Raw genomic sequence first — 19,821 nt, forward strand, 5'->3', positions numbered from 1 at the left:
GAGCACATTTTACATACAGCACATGTGACTGAAGTGTCTTTATGTGGTAGTATAGTTGAACACTTTAAATTAATTAGAATTAATTTGCTAAAGACTGACTTTTTAGAACTATGTATTCTACTATGGGAAATAATTTCCAGTTTTTTTAATATAAATTATCTTGTATTAGTGGAGTATAGAACAGTAGACATTTTTACTATTTAAATTTTTTTTACATATTTAATATTAAACTTTTTCTTTGCCTCACCCTTTAGACTGTATCTCTTAAATCTGGCTGTCCACTTCCTCTTCTCACTTTCCAACAGCACCTCGCAGCTGGTTGAGTGGCTTTCAAGCATTTTTTTTTTTTTTTTTCCCCCTGGTGGAACTACATTTTGGGAGTATGTTGTGTTCCTTATTTAGCCTGTTAACAAAAATAATCTTGAAAGTAATTTCTACTGCATCTGAGGAACTTGCTTTTCTACTAATTGAAATTATATAATGGGATTACAAGTGTGCATAGATAAAAATAATTGTAAAAGTGGTCATCTGGTGGTGTCATAAATTTGTTTTCTGGGGAATTTGTAATACTTGTGATATCTAAGTATATTAATAAGCTCAGCCTTACGACATCCTGAGAAATGTGAAGTAGTATCCAAATTTTACCTAAGAGGAACTGAAGTTCGAAGATTAAGACTTTGCTAAACTCTCGCAGGAAATTCAGCTTTCTTGACTCCAACTCTTTTGTGTTAATCACTAGATTGTATTTCCTACTCCAATATAAAAACAGTATATAACATTTTTGAAAAGATCTAAAATACCTATCACACAGAAACGGCATTTAAAAAAAGTTAGTTGCAGAGTCAAGCACTCAAAAGTTAGGAAATGCAAGAATTAAGCTTGCCTGTGTAATGTTTGTTTGGTCTCCTTTCGTATATGTATTATGATACACGATCGCATGCTATATTTCTCCACAGTCCCTCTGCCTCATTAAATACACAGAGAATGGATGGTGCTTACTGGATGAGCTTCTGTTCCATATTTTGATTCCTCCTCATTGAATTTGTGGCCTTCGGCCTTATTTACTGCAGACTATTCAAACCCTGCTCTGAAGACAGAAGTGTTAATTTTCCCAGACTTTTCTGTGTTGCTCATCCCTGTAGTATCTGAGTGTTTCACAACCTGAATCAATTTTCATAGCTCCCCTGGGAGGTTAGGGGGTGACATTATTCCCTTACAGATGAGGAACTGAGGCACAGAGAGAGTGAGATCAAAAGCATCTACTAAGTTTGAGATTCCTAGGCGTGATATTTCAGCACATATATATTTAAAGCTCAGTTCCCATTGACTTCAGCTACAACTGTGTGTGTTGAGCTCCGGGGTCTCAAGTCAGACTCCCAGGAACACACAGTGACCACTTGTGAAAAGTTTGATTTATGAGGCTTGTCCAGTATGATACAGACTCTGTGACAGAGGCAGGGATAGAATCAGTTTTCCAGGGAAGCATTCAACTGTCTTAATTATGAGACTGTCCTTTCTTTTCCTGAAGTTTCCTGCCTCCTTTACTGCACACCTTCCAACTACAGCCACTGCAACAAAGAGTACAGGAATGCTGAAGAACACATCTTCACTCACTACACAAACCTGATTCATTGCCAGAGCACTATCCATCTGGTACAATGAATGACAATAATATGTCATTAAAGACTGTATTCTAATGCATATGCACACACGTTGAATTATTTCATAATTTTCCAGTATTTGACTCTGCAACCTTTCATATTGTTTTAATGTAGGTTTTTTTGCATGTAATCTTCTGGCTTTTTAAAAAGCAAACTAGAAAAAATGTAAAAATACTAACACATGGAATCATACTCATCCAACAACAGGATTTGGACCTTTAGATCAACAGCACAGATCTCTGCCACTTGAGTGAATGGAGTAATTGATTATATTGGCTGGTCTACCATTACTAAGGGGTTTGGCGCACACTTTGCCGGTGGGTTTCAGAGATTTACTGACAGAGAGGAATATTGAGGCTTGTGACTCTTGCGTTCAATTCCAGGTTCTGAAGTGGAGGGTGCAGTAGTAGAGAGCCTTTTGTCCCCGGTCCCCCGGGAAGCCTGACCATACACCCCTCTCCATGGCTCCCAGTTCCAGTTGCTTTTGCTTTCTCTCGTCTTCCCTGCTGCCAGCTTCTTCTCCTAGTATACTTCGTCTGTCCTCACCCCTAGTCCAGCTCTTGTTCCCTCTGCATTGGAGTCGAACTGCTACTTCATGCTGTTTGTGCTCTCCAGCAGGGAGATCATCAAGAGCACAGGAGAGAGAAGCTCTCTGCTCTTGGTTCCAGTGCCTGCTGCCACAGCAGCTTCTGGCTGCTGAAAGGAGCAATTGGAAGGAAAGTCCTGATTCAGCCCTTTTGCCATGGGCTGGAGCGAGCCCAATACAGACTCTCTCTTCTGAGAGTTTAGGTGCCAAACTCTTAGAAGTTGCTTCTGAGCATGTGTGAATTGTTTTTTGTTTTTTCAAAGGCTTATAACTTGGCCAAATTTGAGATTTTACCAGGAACAGCAAAAGGCACATCCCAAACACAAGAATGATCTGACCCAGTATGGCCAATGGTCCATCTAGCCCAATATCCTGTCTTCCAACCATGGCTGGTGCCAGATGTTTCAGTGAGAATGAACAGAACAGGGCAATTTCTTGAGTGATCCATCCCCTGTCATCCAGTCCCAGCTTCTAGCAACCAGAGGTTTAAGGACATCCAGAGCATGGGATTGTGTCCTTGACACCAGTGCAACAGCCCTCCTGCATGCTAAATTTCAAGTCCTGACTCCAAAGCATGGAGGAACTGGAGCTTCTCAGCAAAATGATTGGAGGAATTTTTTAACATGAGCAAAACAATTTTTTCTCCTAATCTCAATCTCTCAGAAATGGCTGAATGGTTTGTGCTGAAACTTTCCCAAACTGTTCCACCAGAGGTAGGTGTCCAGTATTAAAAATCATACCCTGAGCAGTTAGTGTGGCAGAATTTAAGCAACTGAAAACAAGGTCTTTATAGTAGGAAGTGCTGGACAACTTTATAAGTAGTGCTATGAATTTTGTCTATTATGACTTTAATGTTAAAAGTTTCAATTTATACATTTTAGAAATTTTTTTTAAACAAAAGGTTAATGTCTTCTATATTTTTACTGTGAACTTTACAGATTGTCAAGTATCAGAGGGGTAGCCGTGTTAGTCTGGATCTGTAAAAGCAGCAAAGAATCCTGTGGCACCTTATAGACTAACAGACGTTTTGGAGCATGAGCTTTCATGGGTGAATACCCACTTTGTCAGATGCATGTAGTGGAAATTACCAGGGGCAGGTATATATATATGCAGGCAAGCTAGAGATAATGAGGTAGTTCAGTCAGGGAGGATGAGGCCCTGTTCTAGCAGTTGAGGTGTGAAAACCAAGGGAGGAGAAACTGGTTTTGTAATTGGCAAGCCATTCACAGTCTTTGTTTAATCCTGAGCTGATGGTGTCAAATTTGCAAATGAACTGAAGCTCAGCAGTTTCTCTTTAAAGTCTGGTCCTGAAGTTTTTTTGCTGCAGGATGGCCACCTTAAGGTCTGCTATAGTGCGGCCAGGGAGGCTGAAGTGTTCTCCTACAGGTTTTTGTATATTGCCATTCCTAATATCTGATTTGTGTCCATTTATCCTTTTCCGTAGCGACTGTCCAGTTTGGCCGATGTACATAGCAGAGGGGCATTGCTGGCATATGATGGCGTATATTACATTGCTGGATGTGCAGGTGAATGAACCGGTGATGGTGTGGCTGATCTGGTTAGGTCCTGTGATGGTGTCGCTGGTGTAGATATGTGGGCAGAGTTGGCATCGAGGTTTGTTGCATGGATTGGTTCCTGAGCTAGAGTTACTATGATGCGGTGTGCAGTTACTGGTTAGAATATGTTTCAGGTTGGCAGGTTGCCTGTGAGCGAGGACTGGCCTGCCACCCAAGGTCTGTGAAAGTGTGGGATCATTGTCCAGGATGGGGTGTAGATCCCTGATGATGCATTGGAGAGGTTTTAGCTAGGGACTGTATGTGATGGCCAATGGAGTCCTGTTGATTTCTTTCTTGGGTTTGTCTTGCAGTAGGAGGCTTCTGGGTACATGTCTGGCTCTGTTGATCTGTTTCCTTATTTCCTCGTGCGGGTATTGTAGTTTTGAGAATGCTTGGTGGAGATTTTGTAGGTGTTGGTCTCTGTCTGAGGGGTTAGAGCAGATACGGTTGTACCTCAGTGCCTGGCTGTAGACAATGGATCGTGTGATGTGCTCGGGATGGAAGCTGGAGGCATGAAGGTAGGCATAGCGGTCGGTAGGTTTTCGGTATAGGGTGGTGTTACTGTGACCATCACTTATTTGCACCGTGGTGTCTAGGAAGTGGACTCCTGTGTAGATTGGTCCAGGCTGAGGTTGATGGTGGGGTGGAAGCTGTTGAAATTGTGGTGGAATTTTTCCAGAGTCTCCTTCCCATGGGTCCAGATGATGAAGATGTCATCAATATAGCATAGGTAGAGAAGGGGCGTGAGTGGACGAGAGCTGAGGAAGCGTTGTTCCAGGTCGGCCATAAAAATATTGGCATATTGTGGGGCCATGCAGGTGCCCATAGCGGTGCCACTGATCTGGAGATATATATTGTCATCAAATTTGAAATAGTTGTGTGTGAGGATAAAGGCACAGAGCTCAGCAGCCAGTTGTGCTATGGCATCATCAGGGATACTGTTCCTGACAGCTTGTATTCCATCTGTGTGTGAGATGTTAGTGTAGAGAGCCTCATCCATGGTGGCTAGGATGGTGTTTTCTGGAAGGTCACCAATGCATTGTAGTTTCCTCAGGAAATCAGTGGTGTCACGGAGATAGCTGGGAGTGCTCGTGGTATAGGGTCTGAGTAGGGAGTAACTGCACACAGCACCATAGTAACTCTAGCTCAGGAACCAATCCATGCAACAAACCTCGATGCCAACTCTGCCCACATATCTACACCAGCGACACCATCACAGGACCTAACCAGATCAGCCACACCATCACCGGTTCATTCACCTGCACCTCCACCAATGTAATATACGCCATCATATGCCAGCAATGCCCCTCTGCTATGTACATCGGCCAAACTGGACAGTTGCTACGGAAAAGGATAAATGGACACAAATCAGATATTAGGAATGGCAATATACAAAAACCTGTGGGAGAACACTTCAACTTCCCTGGCCGCACTATAGCAGACCTTAAGGTGGCCATCCTGCAGCAAAAAAACTTCAGGACCAGACTTTAAAGAGAAACTGCTGAGCTTCAGTTCATCTGCAAATTTGACACCATCAGCTCAGGATTAAACAAAGACTGTGAATGGCTTGCCAATTACAAAACCAGTTTCTCCTCCCTTGGTTTTCACACCTCAACTGCTAGAACAGGGCCTCATCCTCCCTGATTGAACTACCTCATTATCTCTAGCTTGCCTGCATATATATATATATACCTGCCCCTGGAAATTTCCACTAAATGCATCTGACAAAGTGGGTATTCACCCACGAAAGCTCATGCTCCAAAACGTCTGTTAGTCTATAAGGTGCCACAGGATTCTTTGCTGCTTTTACAGATTGCCTATACCTTAAGGAAAGTTTGTGGCTGCATATATTTTTAACTGACTGAGAGTTACTGACTTTTTTCTGGTATTTTAAAGGTTCTATAAACAAAAAGAAATCAAAAAAGAAAGGTCTTCAGTATGATACAATGGCCCTTCCACCTATTACTGCATTTGCAACAGGTAGGTAATATTTTATGTCATATGTAGGAGAGAGTCGTCCTTCTGCTCACAGTAACCTGCTTCTTAATTTTTCCTTTTTTGTAACATTAGAAACTTCTGAATATGTCAGAAATCTTAATTAATGTTTTTGAGGAGATATATTAGAATGCTACAGCTTTTTATACACTGAACTGTGACTAGTTGGGTAAAAAGGTGGCATTTTTATATAAACTGTTCCCTCTGAGAACTCTCATTAGAGCTTCAGACTCAATACGGGTGTCTAAGAGTGAACTGGATTTTACTCTGGCTCATGGCTCATCGGAGATGTTAACTAAATTTTGATTGCAGGATCTTTATTGTTGGTGATACACAAGTCAGAAACACCTTAACTTACTTTATATTTTCACTATTCGTGATTAACACGTATTCATGGCATAGTTAAATTATCTTACTGTTACTAATGTGTGTATCCTGCATTGTCATTTAAAATTTTATGTAGATGAATGTATGCAGAGAAATATTTCATTATTTTTTGATAGTGCCTACAATATGATGATTCTCAGACTGGATTTTTTTTGTTTGCCATGTTAATACATTGGAAGGATTTTCTCCTTAAGAGTAAGGTCCCAAAAACTCATCCTCTTGCACCAGAAGCAAAAGCAATTGTGGTTGCAATTTCATTTTAATAATGTCAACACATTAATAGCCTGCATATTGTAAAAACAAATGTTCAGTTATAATTTGTGTGATTTTAAAGCTTACATTTTGGTTGTTCATATATTGCAGGGGTCGGCAACCTTTTGAGAAGTGGTGTGCCAAGTCTTCATTAATTTAAGGTTTCGCGTGCCAGTAATACATTTTACATTTACAGGGGCCAGCAGCAGGGGGAGTTCCGTTCATCCAGGCAGGCAGGGACCCCAGCTGGCAGCAGAGTGCCACTAAAAATCATTGCATATATTGCATAACACACACTCCTGGTTTGGCTCTTTCAGTAGTAAATGTTACTCATTGTTGCTATCATAGGGCTATAGTCAATGACCTTAAGTTCCATAATCTTGTTGACCTAGTTGGTCATTGGTGCAGGTCTTTCAAGAGTGTTAAAATATTTAGAATTCCTCTGATGTAGAATGTGCTCTAGTGGATAAAGTTACTGGAGTGGGAGCCAGGAGACCTGAGATCTATTCCTAGCATTGCTATTGACCTATAATTAATAATTGGAGATATACCAATCTCCTAGAACTGGAAGGGATCTTGAAGGGTCATTGAGTCCAGCCCCCGGCTTCACTAGCAGGACCAGTTTTTGCCCCAGATCCCTAAGTGGCCCCCTCAGGGATTGAACTCACAACCCTGGGTTTAGCAGGCCAATGCTCAAACCACTGAGCTATGTGTCCCCCCTACTGTGTGACCTTGGGCAAATCACTCCACATCTTGATACTTCTGTTTCCCTTCCTGTGCATTTTTTTTGTCTATTTAGGTTGTATTGTTTGACTATACTTGCTGTTCATTTTTTAAAAAATGTTTGAGACTAAATAACCAAACTTAGCCAAATCTATTGTCAAGAGACAAAGCAGTACAATGCAGAAAGGAGACATACGTACCCTCCTTTCAGAAGCAGGTTTTTACAGCATGTTCACCTTCGACGGCAGGGGTGCTTCAAAGATAGTAGTATTTATAGTATGACTTGACAAGTTACAAAACTTTTTACACATCACTTAAACTCTAAGTTTAACCTATTAGTTTGTGCTAGCTTTGTCCTTAGTTCCTCTTACAATTGCCCTTATTTTATTTTGAATACTACATTCCAAGTGTTAAGTTTAGGCCTTTAATATAGGTTGTCAATTTCAATTTTAAGTAGGTCTATTTTTTTAAAAAAAGAACTTGTATTTAATTTAAATAAATTGGAATTTGAATTTTTTAAATATATTTTTATCCACACCGCTGTACCTACTTCCTAACTGAACTTGGTATAAAGAATTTATGCATGTTTGGTTTGCCAGATTTCCTATTTTTCTAATGCCAAAGCTGACTTCAGCTTTGTAAAGTGTTGTGGAGTGCTTGACATGGGTCAGCAGAATTGTGGGAAGAGCATAATACATTCAGCTAACATAACTTCCTAGCACCAATACATATTATATTAATAGCATGCACATAATACCAATTAATGTGGTGTATATGCCCAACATGTATGTATTGGATAACCACTATAAGCTCTTTGGGGCAGTGGTGGCATCATACTATGTGTTTGTACAGCATCTTTCGCATTAGGGCTTTGATCTCCGTTAGGGCCTCTAGGTGTTACTGCAATAGAGAAAATTAATAATAAAATCAAATTGTTGAACTTTCATGTTTTGTTTCTGAGAGAATACAGGGATGCGATGCCTACAGACAATGCACCCATACCTTGTTAAATGAAAATCTTATCCTCCAGTGAGTTATAGATTTTTTTTTTTAAATATTGCTGGTTAAATTTAAAAGTGCAAACCACTATCGTATTAAACATTTTGGGGGGATGTATTGGAGGTACAAACTTCTGTAATTTTCCTGTTCATGTCCAGTCCAGTTAGGTAGAGACAGAAAGTTACTGTCTGACTCCACCTACATGGAAATAAGGTGGTAGTCTTGTTCCATTTCCTGGTGAACAAATATCCATGACGCACAAATGATCGCGACAGCTGGCATTAATTGGATTCTTTGGTAGTCTAAGGCTGTGTCTACACTACCGTGGTAAGTCGACCTGAGTTACACTACTCCAGCTACAGTAGTGTAACTTAGGTCGACTAACCGCCGTAGCGTAGACATACGTGAATAACATAGCTGGCGTTGATGTAGCTTAGGTCGACTTATGGTGGTGTCTACACCGCGCTGGGTCGACTTACCTTAGTCCTCTTGTTCCCTTGAGTACCGGAGTCTACTGGAGAGTGCTCTGCAGTAGGTTTCAGTCTCCAGGGCTTTTATCTAGCAGTTTTCAGAAGCATGAATTTCACTTGGCTTTTCTCTTATTTCAGTGTCCAAAGTTGTGCAGACTTACTGTTCAGTTAAACCTAGTAAAAGGGTACAGCAATGTGAATAAAAATCTATTTAAGAAATTAAAATTCAATTTTTTATTTAAATTAAATATAGGTTTGTTGTCTTTTAAAAAATAGACCCATTTAAAATTAAATTGAAATTGACAACCTATATTAAGACCTAACTTCTTATATATTATTTAGATTGAAATACAAAAAACAGTATAAAGCAGTACATATTTACTGCCAAGTTTTAAAGAAATTGAAACTACTGAACTGGTGGAAGTCACTTGTTAAGTGTCTGGAACCAGAGTTTGTTCAAGTACTAACCAGTTTTTGACAGCAGTAACCTTGTCTGAAGGTGAAAGGAGAATATTTTCTTCATTTCGGTTTATTTAACTAGTTCAGTTCAATGATTCATTCAAAGTTTAAGAAACCAGTTGGGAGTTCAAAAAGCAGGAAAGCTTGGATTGTTTTTTGTTTGTTTTTTTCTCTTCAAAGGTCTGAATAAAAACTTGCTGTGAGAGGTTGAAATCTACTAGTTCTTCTTCGAGTGATTGCTCATATCCATTCCAGTTAGGTGTGCGCGCCGTGCGTGCACGTTTGTCGGAAGACTTTTTACCCTAGCAACTCCAGTGGGCTGGCAGGTCGCCCCCTAGAGTGGCGCCGCCATGGCGCTCGATATGTACCCCTGCCGGCCCACCCGCTCCTCAGTTCCTTCTTACCGCCGTGTCGGTCGTTGGAACTGTGTGGAGTGCGGCATAGCTGTCCTCCACGTCCCTAGCTCTCCTTCGTTTCACTGTTCTCATAGTTGTAGATAGTTGTAAATTGTAGTTAGTTATTGTTAATTGTAGTATAGTTGTATATACTTATTAGCGGGTTTGGGCTGTAGCCCTTCCCTGCGCCGGGCCCATGCCTGGTTCGCCGGGGTTCAAACAATGCTCGGCCTGTAAAAAGCCGATGCCGACCAGCGATCCCCACGATGCCTGTCTGAAGTGCCTGGGGGAATCTCACATTTCAGACAAGTGCCGCATCTGTAAGGCCTTTAAGCCTCGGACAAAAAAGGAGAGGGACCAGAGGTTAAGGACTCTCCTAATGGAAGCGGCACTTAATCCTGTGGCCTCGACGCAGAGCGCCGGCTCCGCGCTGGCACCGGACCGTGCCGGCACCGGAAAGATGCCCCGGCACTGACCTTCCCCGGCACCGGGACCCGACGCAAGACCCTCGAAGTCTGCGACTCCATCCTTGCAGGCTCGAGCGGAGTGCCCGGCACCTACCTCTGCCGCGGCACCACCAGCAGGGATTCCGTCAACTCTCGGCCCTGGAGGTCCGTCGAGTCCGGTCCCTCCTAGCTCCCCTATAAGATCTGGGGTTGAGCTATTGGTCCCTTCGACGCCAGAGACATTCACTTCGGCGCGGGACCTAATTGCTCTCACGGAGCCTACCCAGCCTCAACCCCCGGTGCGGGTCATACCTAGAGGCAAGCCTGCGACAATGCGAGCGCCGTCTCCGGACTCGCCCAGCCGGCACCGATCCCCTTCGAGGTCCCGGCACCGTGGACGTTCTCGCTCCAGGCGCCACTCGCAGTCCTGGCACCGCTCCCCTTGGCGGTACCGGTCGCACTCACGGCACCGGTCATCTTCCAGACAGTCTCGCTACTCTCTGCACCGGTCTGGATCGAGTCGCCGCTACCGGCACTGAGACTCCAGGAGCCGTTCCCGTCGGCGGTCAGCACCCCGGTTGACCTCCCGGCACCGCGCTGGTGGCAGGTCCCGATCCCGGCACCGGTACGATTCCCAGTACCGGTCCCCGGCACCAAGAAGATCGTCGACGTCGAGACCAAGGGAGCCCTACCAGCCACGTTCGGCCCCACCATGGCCCTCCCGGCAGCCATCTGTCTCATCGCAGACAGACAGCATGTACGCCCTAGACGCAGACAGACCCACGACCCTCTTCCATGACCCTCCTCCGCAGGATCAGGGACCGCAGCAGTGGGGTTTCTGGACGCCTTGGGCATACCATCAAGCCCAGGGCCCTCAACACATTCCACCTTAACCTGTGGCGTCTGAGCGCAGGGCTCCGGAGGCCTCGTTGTCTCTCACTCCCCACTCTCCGGCGGAGGAAGACCGATCCAACCAACAGGACCCTGAGCTCCCTCCGGAATCAGAGGCGCTGGTACAGACGGAGCCCCCCGTGGACCGGGGGTCTCCTCGGCGTCCTCCCCCGATGAGGCAGTGGCGGGAACGTCATCCTCCAGTCCTCCCCCACTCAACCTCAGGGCGCACCAAGACCTCCTCAGGCGTTTAGCGCAAAACTTGAACTTGCAGGCTGAGGAGGTTTCGGAAATCGAAGATCCTGTGGTGAGCATTCTCTCAGCAGATGCTCCCACCAGAGTCGCCCTTCCCTTTATCAGGACTATCCAAGCCAATGCTAATACCATCTGGCAATCACCAGCCTCCATCCCTCCTGCTGCACGCGGGGTGGAGCGCAAGTATATGGCACCCTCCAAAGGATATGAGTACCTGCATGTACACCCAACCCCGTGCTCCCTCGTCATGCAGTCTGTGAACGAGAGGGAGCGCCACAGGCAGCAGGCCCCAGCACCGAAGTCCAAGGAGGCGAGGCGTATGGACCTGCTAGGCTAGAAGGTCTACTCAGCGGGCGCCCTCCAACTCAGGGTTTCTAACCAACAGGCCCTCCTTAGCCGCTATGCCTATAATTCCTGGGTGGCAGTGGATAAGTTCAAGGAGTTGTTGCCTCAGGATGCACGTCAAGAATTCGCGGCAATTCTTGATGAAGGCAAGAAGGTCACAAGAACTTCATTGCAGGTATCCTTGGACGCGGCAGATTCGGCCGCCAGAACTCTGGCTTCAGGGGTTACAATGCTCCGCATCTCCTGGCTACAGGTTTCTAGCCTTCCGCCGGAGCTTCAACACACCATCCAGGACCTCCCGTTCGAAGGTCAGGGCCTGTTTTCAGAGAAGACGGACCCCAGGCTGAAAAGCCTGAAAGACAATAGGGTCATCATGCGCTCTCTAGGGATGCACACGCCCGGGACGCAGCGTAGACCCTTCCGGCCGCAACAGCAACAACAGTGCCGGCCCTATCCCCAGTACCGCCAGCGGCAGGACTTTAGTAGACGCCGAAGCAGGAATGGCCGGCGCAGACAATCGGGCAACCAAGGGAGGCAGAATCAGGGCTCCTCTAAAGCCCCACCTGGCCCAAAGCCTTCATTTTGAAGGTGCGCCCGAGGACACTGTACCAGTTTCCCCTACGGATCCGTCCCCCCGTTTTCCAACTGCCTTTCGTTCTTCCTCCCGGCGTGGACCCAAATAACTTCCGACCGTTGGGTCTTACGCACTGTGCAAACGGGATACCGTCTGCAATTTATTTCACACCCTCCCTCCTGCCCCCCACCCTTGTCCCTCTTCAGGGACCCCTCTCACGAGCAATTCCTCCTTCAGGAGGTGCGGACGCTCCTCGACAAAGGAGCCATAGAGGCGGTTCCAGAGAACGAGAAGGGCAAGGGGTTTTATTCCCACTACTTTCTGATCCCCAAGGCCAAGGGAGGTCTCAGACCTATCCTCGACCTGCGGGAACTCAACATACATATGGTGAAGTTGAAATTCCGCATGGTATCCCTGGGGACCATTATCCCATCTCTGGATCCTGGAGACTGGTACATCGCCCTCGACATGCAGAACGCTTATTTTCATATAGCCATTTTTCCACAGCACGGACGCTTCCTTCGGTTCGTGGTCGACCGCCACCATTATCAATTTGCGGTCCTCCCGTTTGGCCTCTCCACGGCCCCGAGGGTATTCACGAAATGCATGGCAGTTGTCGTCGTATATCTTTGATGCAGTCGCATACACGTATTCCCCTACCTCAATGACTGGCTGATTCGAGGCACGTCAGAGTCGCAGGTCCGCAACCACGTTTGCAAGATCAGCAGACTCTTTGGAGCTTTGGGCCTCGTTATCAACGTGGACAAGTCCACTCTGCTCCCCACGCAGAGGATAGAGTTCATCGGGGCCATTCTGGACTCCACCTTGGCCAGGGCCGTTCTGCCACTGCCCAGGTTCCAGTCGCTGTCGGCCATCATTCGGCGCCTACAGACGGCCCCCTTGACCTCTATAAGGATGTGCCTAACCCTCTTAGGCCACATGGTGGCCTGCACCTTTGTTACGGGTTATGTGCTGCTTCGCATGAGGCCCCTCCAGTCTTGGCTTATCACACAATACTGTCCGGCCAGGCATCTGCTGGACGCGGTTATCACCATCCCCCAGGAGGTATTGGAATCCCTCCGGTGGTGGCTAGACCAATCCGTAGTGTGTGCGGCGCTCCCATTTCATCCGCCCCAACCCTCAGTATCTCTAACAACGGATGCCTCCGACCTGGGCTGGGGGGACCACCTCGGAACCCTGAGGACGCAGGGCCAGTGGTCCTCTCAGGAAGTGGCCCTCCACATCAACATACGGGAGTTGAGAGCGGTCCGTCTTGCTTGCCAAGCGTTCTCCCATGAGCTTCAAGATCACTGTCTCTTGGTATTCACCGACAACACGACGACCATGTACTATATCAACAAGCAGGGCGGCACGAGAGCCTCTCCCCTATGCCAGGAGGCGATGCGGCTCTGGGACTTTTGTATAGCCCACTCCATTCACCTCATGGCTTCCTTTCTCCCCGGAGTATGGAACACACTGGCAGACCGACTGAGCAGATCCTTCCTTTTGCACGAATGGTCCCTTCGCCCGGGCGTCGCCCTCTTACTCTTCCAGAGGTGGGGTTGTCCCCGGCTGGACCTCTTCGCATCCAGGGGGAACAGGAAATGCCAGATGTTCCGCTCTTTTCAAGGGCGGGAACCAGGGTCGGTAGTGGATGCCTTCCTTATCCCGTGGACGACATACCTGCTCTATGCGTTCGCTCCGTTTCCGCTTGTCCACAAGGTCCTTCTGAAGGTGTGCAGGGACAGGGCCCGCTTGATTATGATAGCTCCAGCGTGGCCCAGACAGCATTGGTATCCGATGTTGCTGGACCTGTCTCTGGCCGACCCAGTCCCCCTGCCCCTTTATCTGGACCTGATCACCCAGGACCACGGCAACCTCTGTCACCCGGACCTCCAGTCTCTACACCTCACTGCGTGGCTCCTGAGTGGCTGACCAGGTCGGAACTACGGTGCTCTACCCCTGTACATCAGGTACTACTGGGCAGCAGGAAACCTTCCACTAGAGCGACATACTCGGCCAAGTGGAAGCGTTTCTCCTGTTGGTGCACGGAGAGGGGTTCCCTCCCTGTGGAGGTTTCTATCTCCAGTATTCTCGATTACATCTGGTCCCTCAAGCAGCAGGGCCTGGCGATATCATCCCTTCGAGTTCATCTGGCGGCTATCTCCACCTTTCATCCGGGAGGAGACGGCCGTTCGGTTTTCTCTCACCCTACGGTGACTAGATTTCTGAAAGGTCTAGAACGTCTCTACCCCCAGGTTCGACCCCCTGCCCCTACCTGGGATCTCAACCTGGTTCTGACTCGGCTCATGGGCCCTCCATTTGAGCCGTTAGCGACTTGCTCCCTGCTCTATCTCTCCTGGAAGACTGCTTTCCTGGTGGCCATCACCTCAGCCAGACAGGTGTCAGAACTCCGAGCCCTCACGGTAGATCCCCCGTATACGGTCTTCCATAAAGACAAGGTGCAGCTGAGGCCACACCCTGCCTTTCTCCCCAAGGTGGTCTCAGCCTTTCATATCAACCAGGAGAGCTTTCTCCCCGTCTTTTTCCCAAAGCCCCATTCGTCCCACAGGGAGCAACAACTCCACTTGCTTGATGTCCATCGGGCACTCGCATTTTATGTGGAAAGGACCAAACCGTTCCGCAAATCCCCCCAGCTCTTCGTGGCAGTAGCGGACCGAATCAAAGGGCTTCCCATTTCCTCACAGAGGATATCCTCCTGGGTAACATCCTGTATCAGGACCTTTTATGACTTGGCTCACACCCCTACGGGCCATGTGACTGCACACTCCACCAGGCACAAGCATCATCGATGGCTTTCCTTGCCCGCATGCCCATCCAGGAGATCTGTAGGGCGGTGACCTGGTCCTCCGTCCACACCTTCGCTTCCCATTACGCCCTGGTCCAGCAGTCCAGAGATGACGCAGCCTTCGGCTCTGCAGTGCTTCATGCCGCGGCTTCTCACTCCGACCCCACCGCCTAGGTAAGGCTTGGGATTCACCTAACTGGAATGGATATGAGCAATCACTCGAAGAAGAAAAGACGGTTACTCACCTTTGTAACTGTTGTTCTTCGAGATGTGTTGCTCATATCCATTCCACACCTGCCCTCCTTCCCCACTGTCGGAGTAGCCGGCAAGAAGGAACTGAGGAGCGAGTGGGCCGGCAGGGGTATATATCGAGCGCCATGGCGGCGCCACTCTAGGGGGCGACCTGCCGGCCCACTGGAGTTGCTAGGGTAAAAAGTCTTCCGACGAATGTGCACGCGCGGTGCGCACACCTAACTGGAATGGATATGAGCAACACATCTCGAAGAACAACAGTTACAAAGGTGAGTAACCGTCTTTTCTAAAATCTTGAAGGATGTAGTGATCAGAAACAGTCAGTTCAATTACTTAAATACAACAGATACTTCCTTTTGTTTAATAAATCTGTTTTAAATGCAAAATATGTTTTGATAACTTTTAAAATGTATGCCCGTTGGTGTACAGAATGCTCACAAATCTAGATTGTAGCTTCCCTATGTGGTTCTGGTTTATTAAAATCTCCAAAAATATTTTTTAAATTTTTTTTAGCAATGTTTAGCTTTTTTTTTTTTTTTTTTTTTAACACTATGGCCTTTTGACTAGTTAACGAAAACATAAAATTGCAATGGCTTTGTTACATAATGGCTTTTGGAACTAATTTTATAAATTGTAATGTAAGAATTACTCTTACTTCAGAATGTCAGTTTCTAGAGTAACAATTTGGATTGTATTACAGAGATAGCACGTCAGAATGACTGGGATGGGATCATTGCTTGCCATCAAGGTTATATAACTTGTACAACCTGGAACTATCAGAAAACTTCCATGGGAGCCCATAAACTGAAACCAAAAGCATTCAGCAAAAACAAGCCTCTTGATGTATATGCAACAGTAAGTTTGGTTTTGGGGTAATAATATTTCTTCAGTATTGTGGCATAGCTGCTAATTTGCTATCCAGTTGTACAGAAACTGAATACTTAAAACCTAGAAGCATTTGGTAAAGATCTAAATAAGTAGAATTTTGCAAGGCTTATCAACTACATTGGGGTTAATATTTTTTTTATAAGTGAATAAAATAATAAAGTAAATGCTGACTATTTCAGTCTTACTTATCTTGCAACTCCAAGTCATCTAAAATAGTCTCCTGAATCAGAAATATGTGGGGGAAGAAAACAATTTTTTTTTATGAGCTCCAATTATTTGAAGATTTGTAGCTACTCCATAGACATTTGAATAGTCAGGGTGTACCTTTGTTCCTCTCACTTTCATCTTTGTTTATGGTGGGAGAGAAGATTTTGTGCCTGGGCTGGTAAACTGTCATGACAGTTTTGTAAGGGTATTTTAAGCAATATTTTCTCAAGATTAACACCTTTTGAAAATGATAGGTACAGTATCTCCTCACTTAATGTCGTTGTTCCTGAAAAATGGGACTTTTAAGCGAAACAATGTTAAGTGAATCCAATTTCCCCATAAAAATTAATGTAAATGGGAGGGGGGTTAGGTTCCAGGGAAATTTTTTCACCAGACAAAAAACTATATATTCTATAGATATATACACACAGTATATGTTTTAAACAAACAAACAATTTAATACTGTTCACAGCTATGATGATTGTGAAGCTTGGTTGAGGTGGTGAAGTGAGAGGGTGGAAGAGGGAGGGATATTTCCCAGGGAATGCCTTGCTGCTAAATGATGAATTAGCAGTGGGCTGAGCCTTCAAGAGTTAACACGTTGTTAATGTGACCTCTCACACAAGGCAACACGAACACGAGGGTGGGGAGACAGCATAGCAGACAGAGACAGACATGCACTTTTGTGTGGGAGAGAGAGATGCACACTGCCCCTTTTAAGTAAACTGACCCACTCTTAAGTGCATTGTCTTTTTAAGTGGATCAGGAAGTTGAGACAACAGATGCTGCCCGAAGCTCGCTCGTGCTCTCTCTCTCTCTCTCTCTCTCTCTCTCTGTCTGTGTCCCCTCCCTGCTCGAAATAGAGGAGGGGTAAGTGGGGTGCAGGAGCAGGGGGGAGGGGAACACCCTGACATTAGCCCCCTCCCCCTTCCCCCCCTGCAGAGCAAGCAGGAGTCTCTGGGAGCAGCTCCAAGGCGGAGGGCAGGAGCAGCACATGGCAGTGGGGGACAGGGACAGCTGAACTGCCGATAGCTAGCCTGCTGGGCAGCTGCAGCACAGGGAACTTAGGGAAGCAGGGAGCTGATAAGGGGGCTGCCGGTCCACCCTGGTTCCAACCCCCTCTTTCCTCCCCCCCCCCCCCCCAGCTAGCTGCAACGGGCTGCTCTTCCTGCAAGCAGTGGACAAAGCAGGCGGATGCCAAACGACGTTAGAAGGGAGCATCGTACAACTTTAAATGAGCGTGTTCCCTAATTGTTCAGCAACCTAACAATGAAACAACATTAACCGGGATGACTTTAAGTGAGGAGTTACTGTATATTTCTAAGTTGCATGCAAAAAAAGTACATTAAAAGAATGTTAAGGGCGCAAAGTCTATCACTCAAAAGTTGGGAAATGCCATATTTGGGATTGCACATGTAACCTTAATTCTGCCTCCTTGGTATTCAACCTATGCACTGAATAAGTACATGTACTAAGTCTGGTTGGAGGGAGCACTTCTCAGTGCTCTCTAGTCTAGTCTGAACCGATAGGAGTTGGGGAAGCTTCTTCACTATGTGGTGCCCCCAGAGGAGGGAAAGTGAGGCTCCTGTTGTGTGCCTGGTCCAGAGAAAAGTGTGGTTGGGGAGTAGAAGTGGGGCCCCCGTCCTTACTCCTCTTGCCTCCGCTACTTTGGTAGCTCCCAGATGTTCCAGTGTGGTGGGTGTTGGGGAGAAGCATAAACCAGCCTTAGAAACTGCACAATAAATGTTGGCTTCCTGCCAAAACCATTGCCTGAGGAACCCAAGTGAAAGAAGGAAAATGGTGACTTTCTTAAAACAATTTATATCATCGCTACATCTGAGTGGAATTTCAGGGGACAAAGAAAAGGCCCTTCTCTAGTTAAGGGCATTCTCCCTGCTGAATTTCAAAGGTCTACTGCAAACTATGGAAGTGTGAGGGGGTGTCAAAGAAAAGGTCTTAATCCTTTATAATGGAAAAAGGCAATCTAAACATAGACTTTGCTGCTACTCCTTCTATAATGACTTCCCTAAACTTAGTTCAGAATACATTTTTTATTTTCTGTTTTGTTTTCTCTTACGCAATATCACTGATCTCTGCCCACAGTTAGTTCTTTTCCATTTGGTAACAGGAATTGATGGTAGTTTGAGGTAAATGCATATAATAGTTCTATCATCAAGAATAGCAACCAAAATACAGAGTGCTTAGTACAAATGAGTGTGAAATCTTTTCCAACTGAGTAAGTAAATATATTGCTAAGCGGCTATATTAGGCTTCTTTAGACATGGATAATTTAGACAAGAGAATTCTTTGTATATATTGAAGGGGGTAATCAGTGGTACATCAGGAAGTTTACAAGTTATCCAATATAGGAAAATAACTAGCTGACTATATGGAATTTGGTGGTGGTACAGTGGGTATAACTATTAGACTGAATTGTGGGTCTTGGATTGTTTCTGTTCACACACATGTATCCAGACCCTTCTTTGTGATGTCTCTTCCTTCTTAAGCTCTGAGTTGAAAGATCTAAAATGTAAACTCTCATCTCTTTTCTCCATGCATCATAGTTGATTGTTTTCAGATACTGTTACTCCATTTCTAGCACCAAAGTACGGTGGCAGCAGACTTTGAAGTTAACTTCCCTCACATGTCCTTTTGTGCAATGAAGGGCTAATCATATAGATTTGGTATTTTAGGTTACACTGATCATATCATATCCGGCATTAAGATGCATGTGACTGATGATAAATGTTGTTTTACAATTAGTTAGGTGGCTATGAGAATTTCACTGACTTGTTTGTTTGTGTACTCTCATCTTCATTGCATATTCTTTCTGCCATGTTCTTATTTTTATCATAACTTCTCTAAAGAAAGCAAATATAGCTTTCCTTTCTGTGCGGGAGAAGGTAAACCATCATTTATGTTGTTAATGTTTAAAACCACAAGAGAATTGCAATACAGAGATTTTGAAGATTTTCCTTTCTCAATAGGAGATGCTTTGTAACTGCTGTAGATAGACAAGCATATCTACAATTAAACATTTTTTCTTTGCCAATGAGCTATGTGCTTACGTTCATGTCTCTTTTTTTTTTTTTTTTTCTCCCTTCAAAGGTAGTTGACATTAGTACATGTGGAAACTTCGCTGTAATTGGGCTTTCAACAGGACATGTGGATTTATACAACATGCAGTCTGGCATTCACCGAGGACATTATGGAAAAGAAAAAGGTGAACTTTTTTTAATTACACCCTAAGAATAGCTGCAAATCGAAAGACATTTTTATTGTAGTTTCTGGGTGGAATGCAGGAATCTTGCTATTGAAGCAACAGGTGGTTGTGATTACTCTACAGTTGTCTTCTTTCTGGGTGAAGGACAACGGCACTCCTGCTACTGTGGATAGTTGTGGACTTGGCATCTATTTAATTTTAAGTAATATAAACTTGTTGGTTTTCAAGGGTGTTGAGTATAAAACTCTGGCTTTGATTAGGCTTGTGGCCATGCACATCATATCCCCCATGACCAGCTCTGTTCTTCTTCTGTAGCAGAACACCAAATTCTTGTACATGTCAGTATGCTCCCTGCTTCAAAGAATGTAGGGATAGCATGCATGCCTGCAGATTTGTAACCCAGCCTAGTTCTTTGGGTTTGCTGTTGAATTGCTTTCTCGAAAAGTTG

General features: G+C 45.4%; 1 protein-coding gene across 2 annotated transcripts in view; it reads left to right on the top strand.

Moving 5' to 3' along the window:
• The window catches only part of WDR36 (WD repeat domain 36), a 70,208-nt gene that overhangs the window by 27,410 nt on the left and 22,977 nt on the right, over nucleotides 1-19,821 (top strand). For both annotated transcript variants that reach the window (XM_050945670.1, XM_050945669.1), the window contains 3 exons: nucleotides 5,700-5,783; nucleotides 15,756-15,910; nucleotides 19,259-19,373. In XM_050945670.1, the coding sequence (XP_050801627.1) occupies nucleotides 5,700-5,783; nucleotides 15,756-15,910; nucleotides 19,259-19,373 (354 nt within the window). The remainder of the gene's footprint in view (nucleotides 1-5,699; nucleotides 5,784-15,755; nucleotides 15,911-19,258; nucleotides 19,374-19,821) is intronic.

The sequence above is a fragment of the Gopherus flavomarginatus genome, chromosome 3 (genome assembly GCF_025201925.1).
Source record: "Gopherus flavomarginatus isolate rGopFla2 chromosome 3, rGopFla2.mat.asm, whole genome shotgun sequence".
Lineage (NCBI taxonomy): Eukaryota > Metazoa > Chordata > Testudines > Testudinidae > Gopherus > Gopherus flavomarginatus.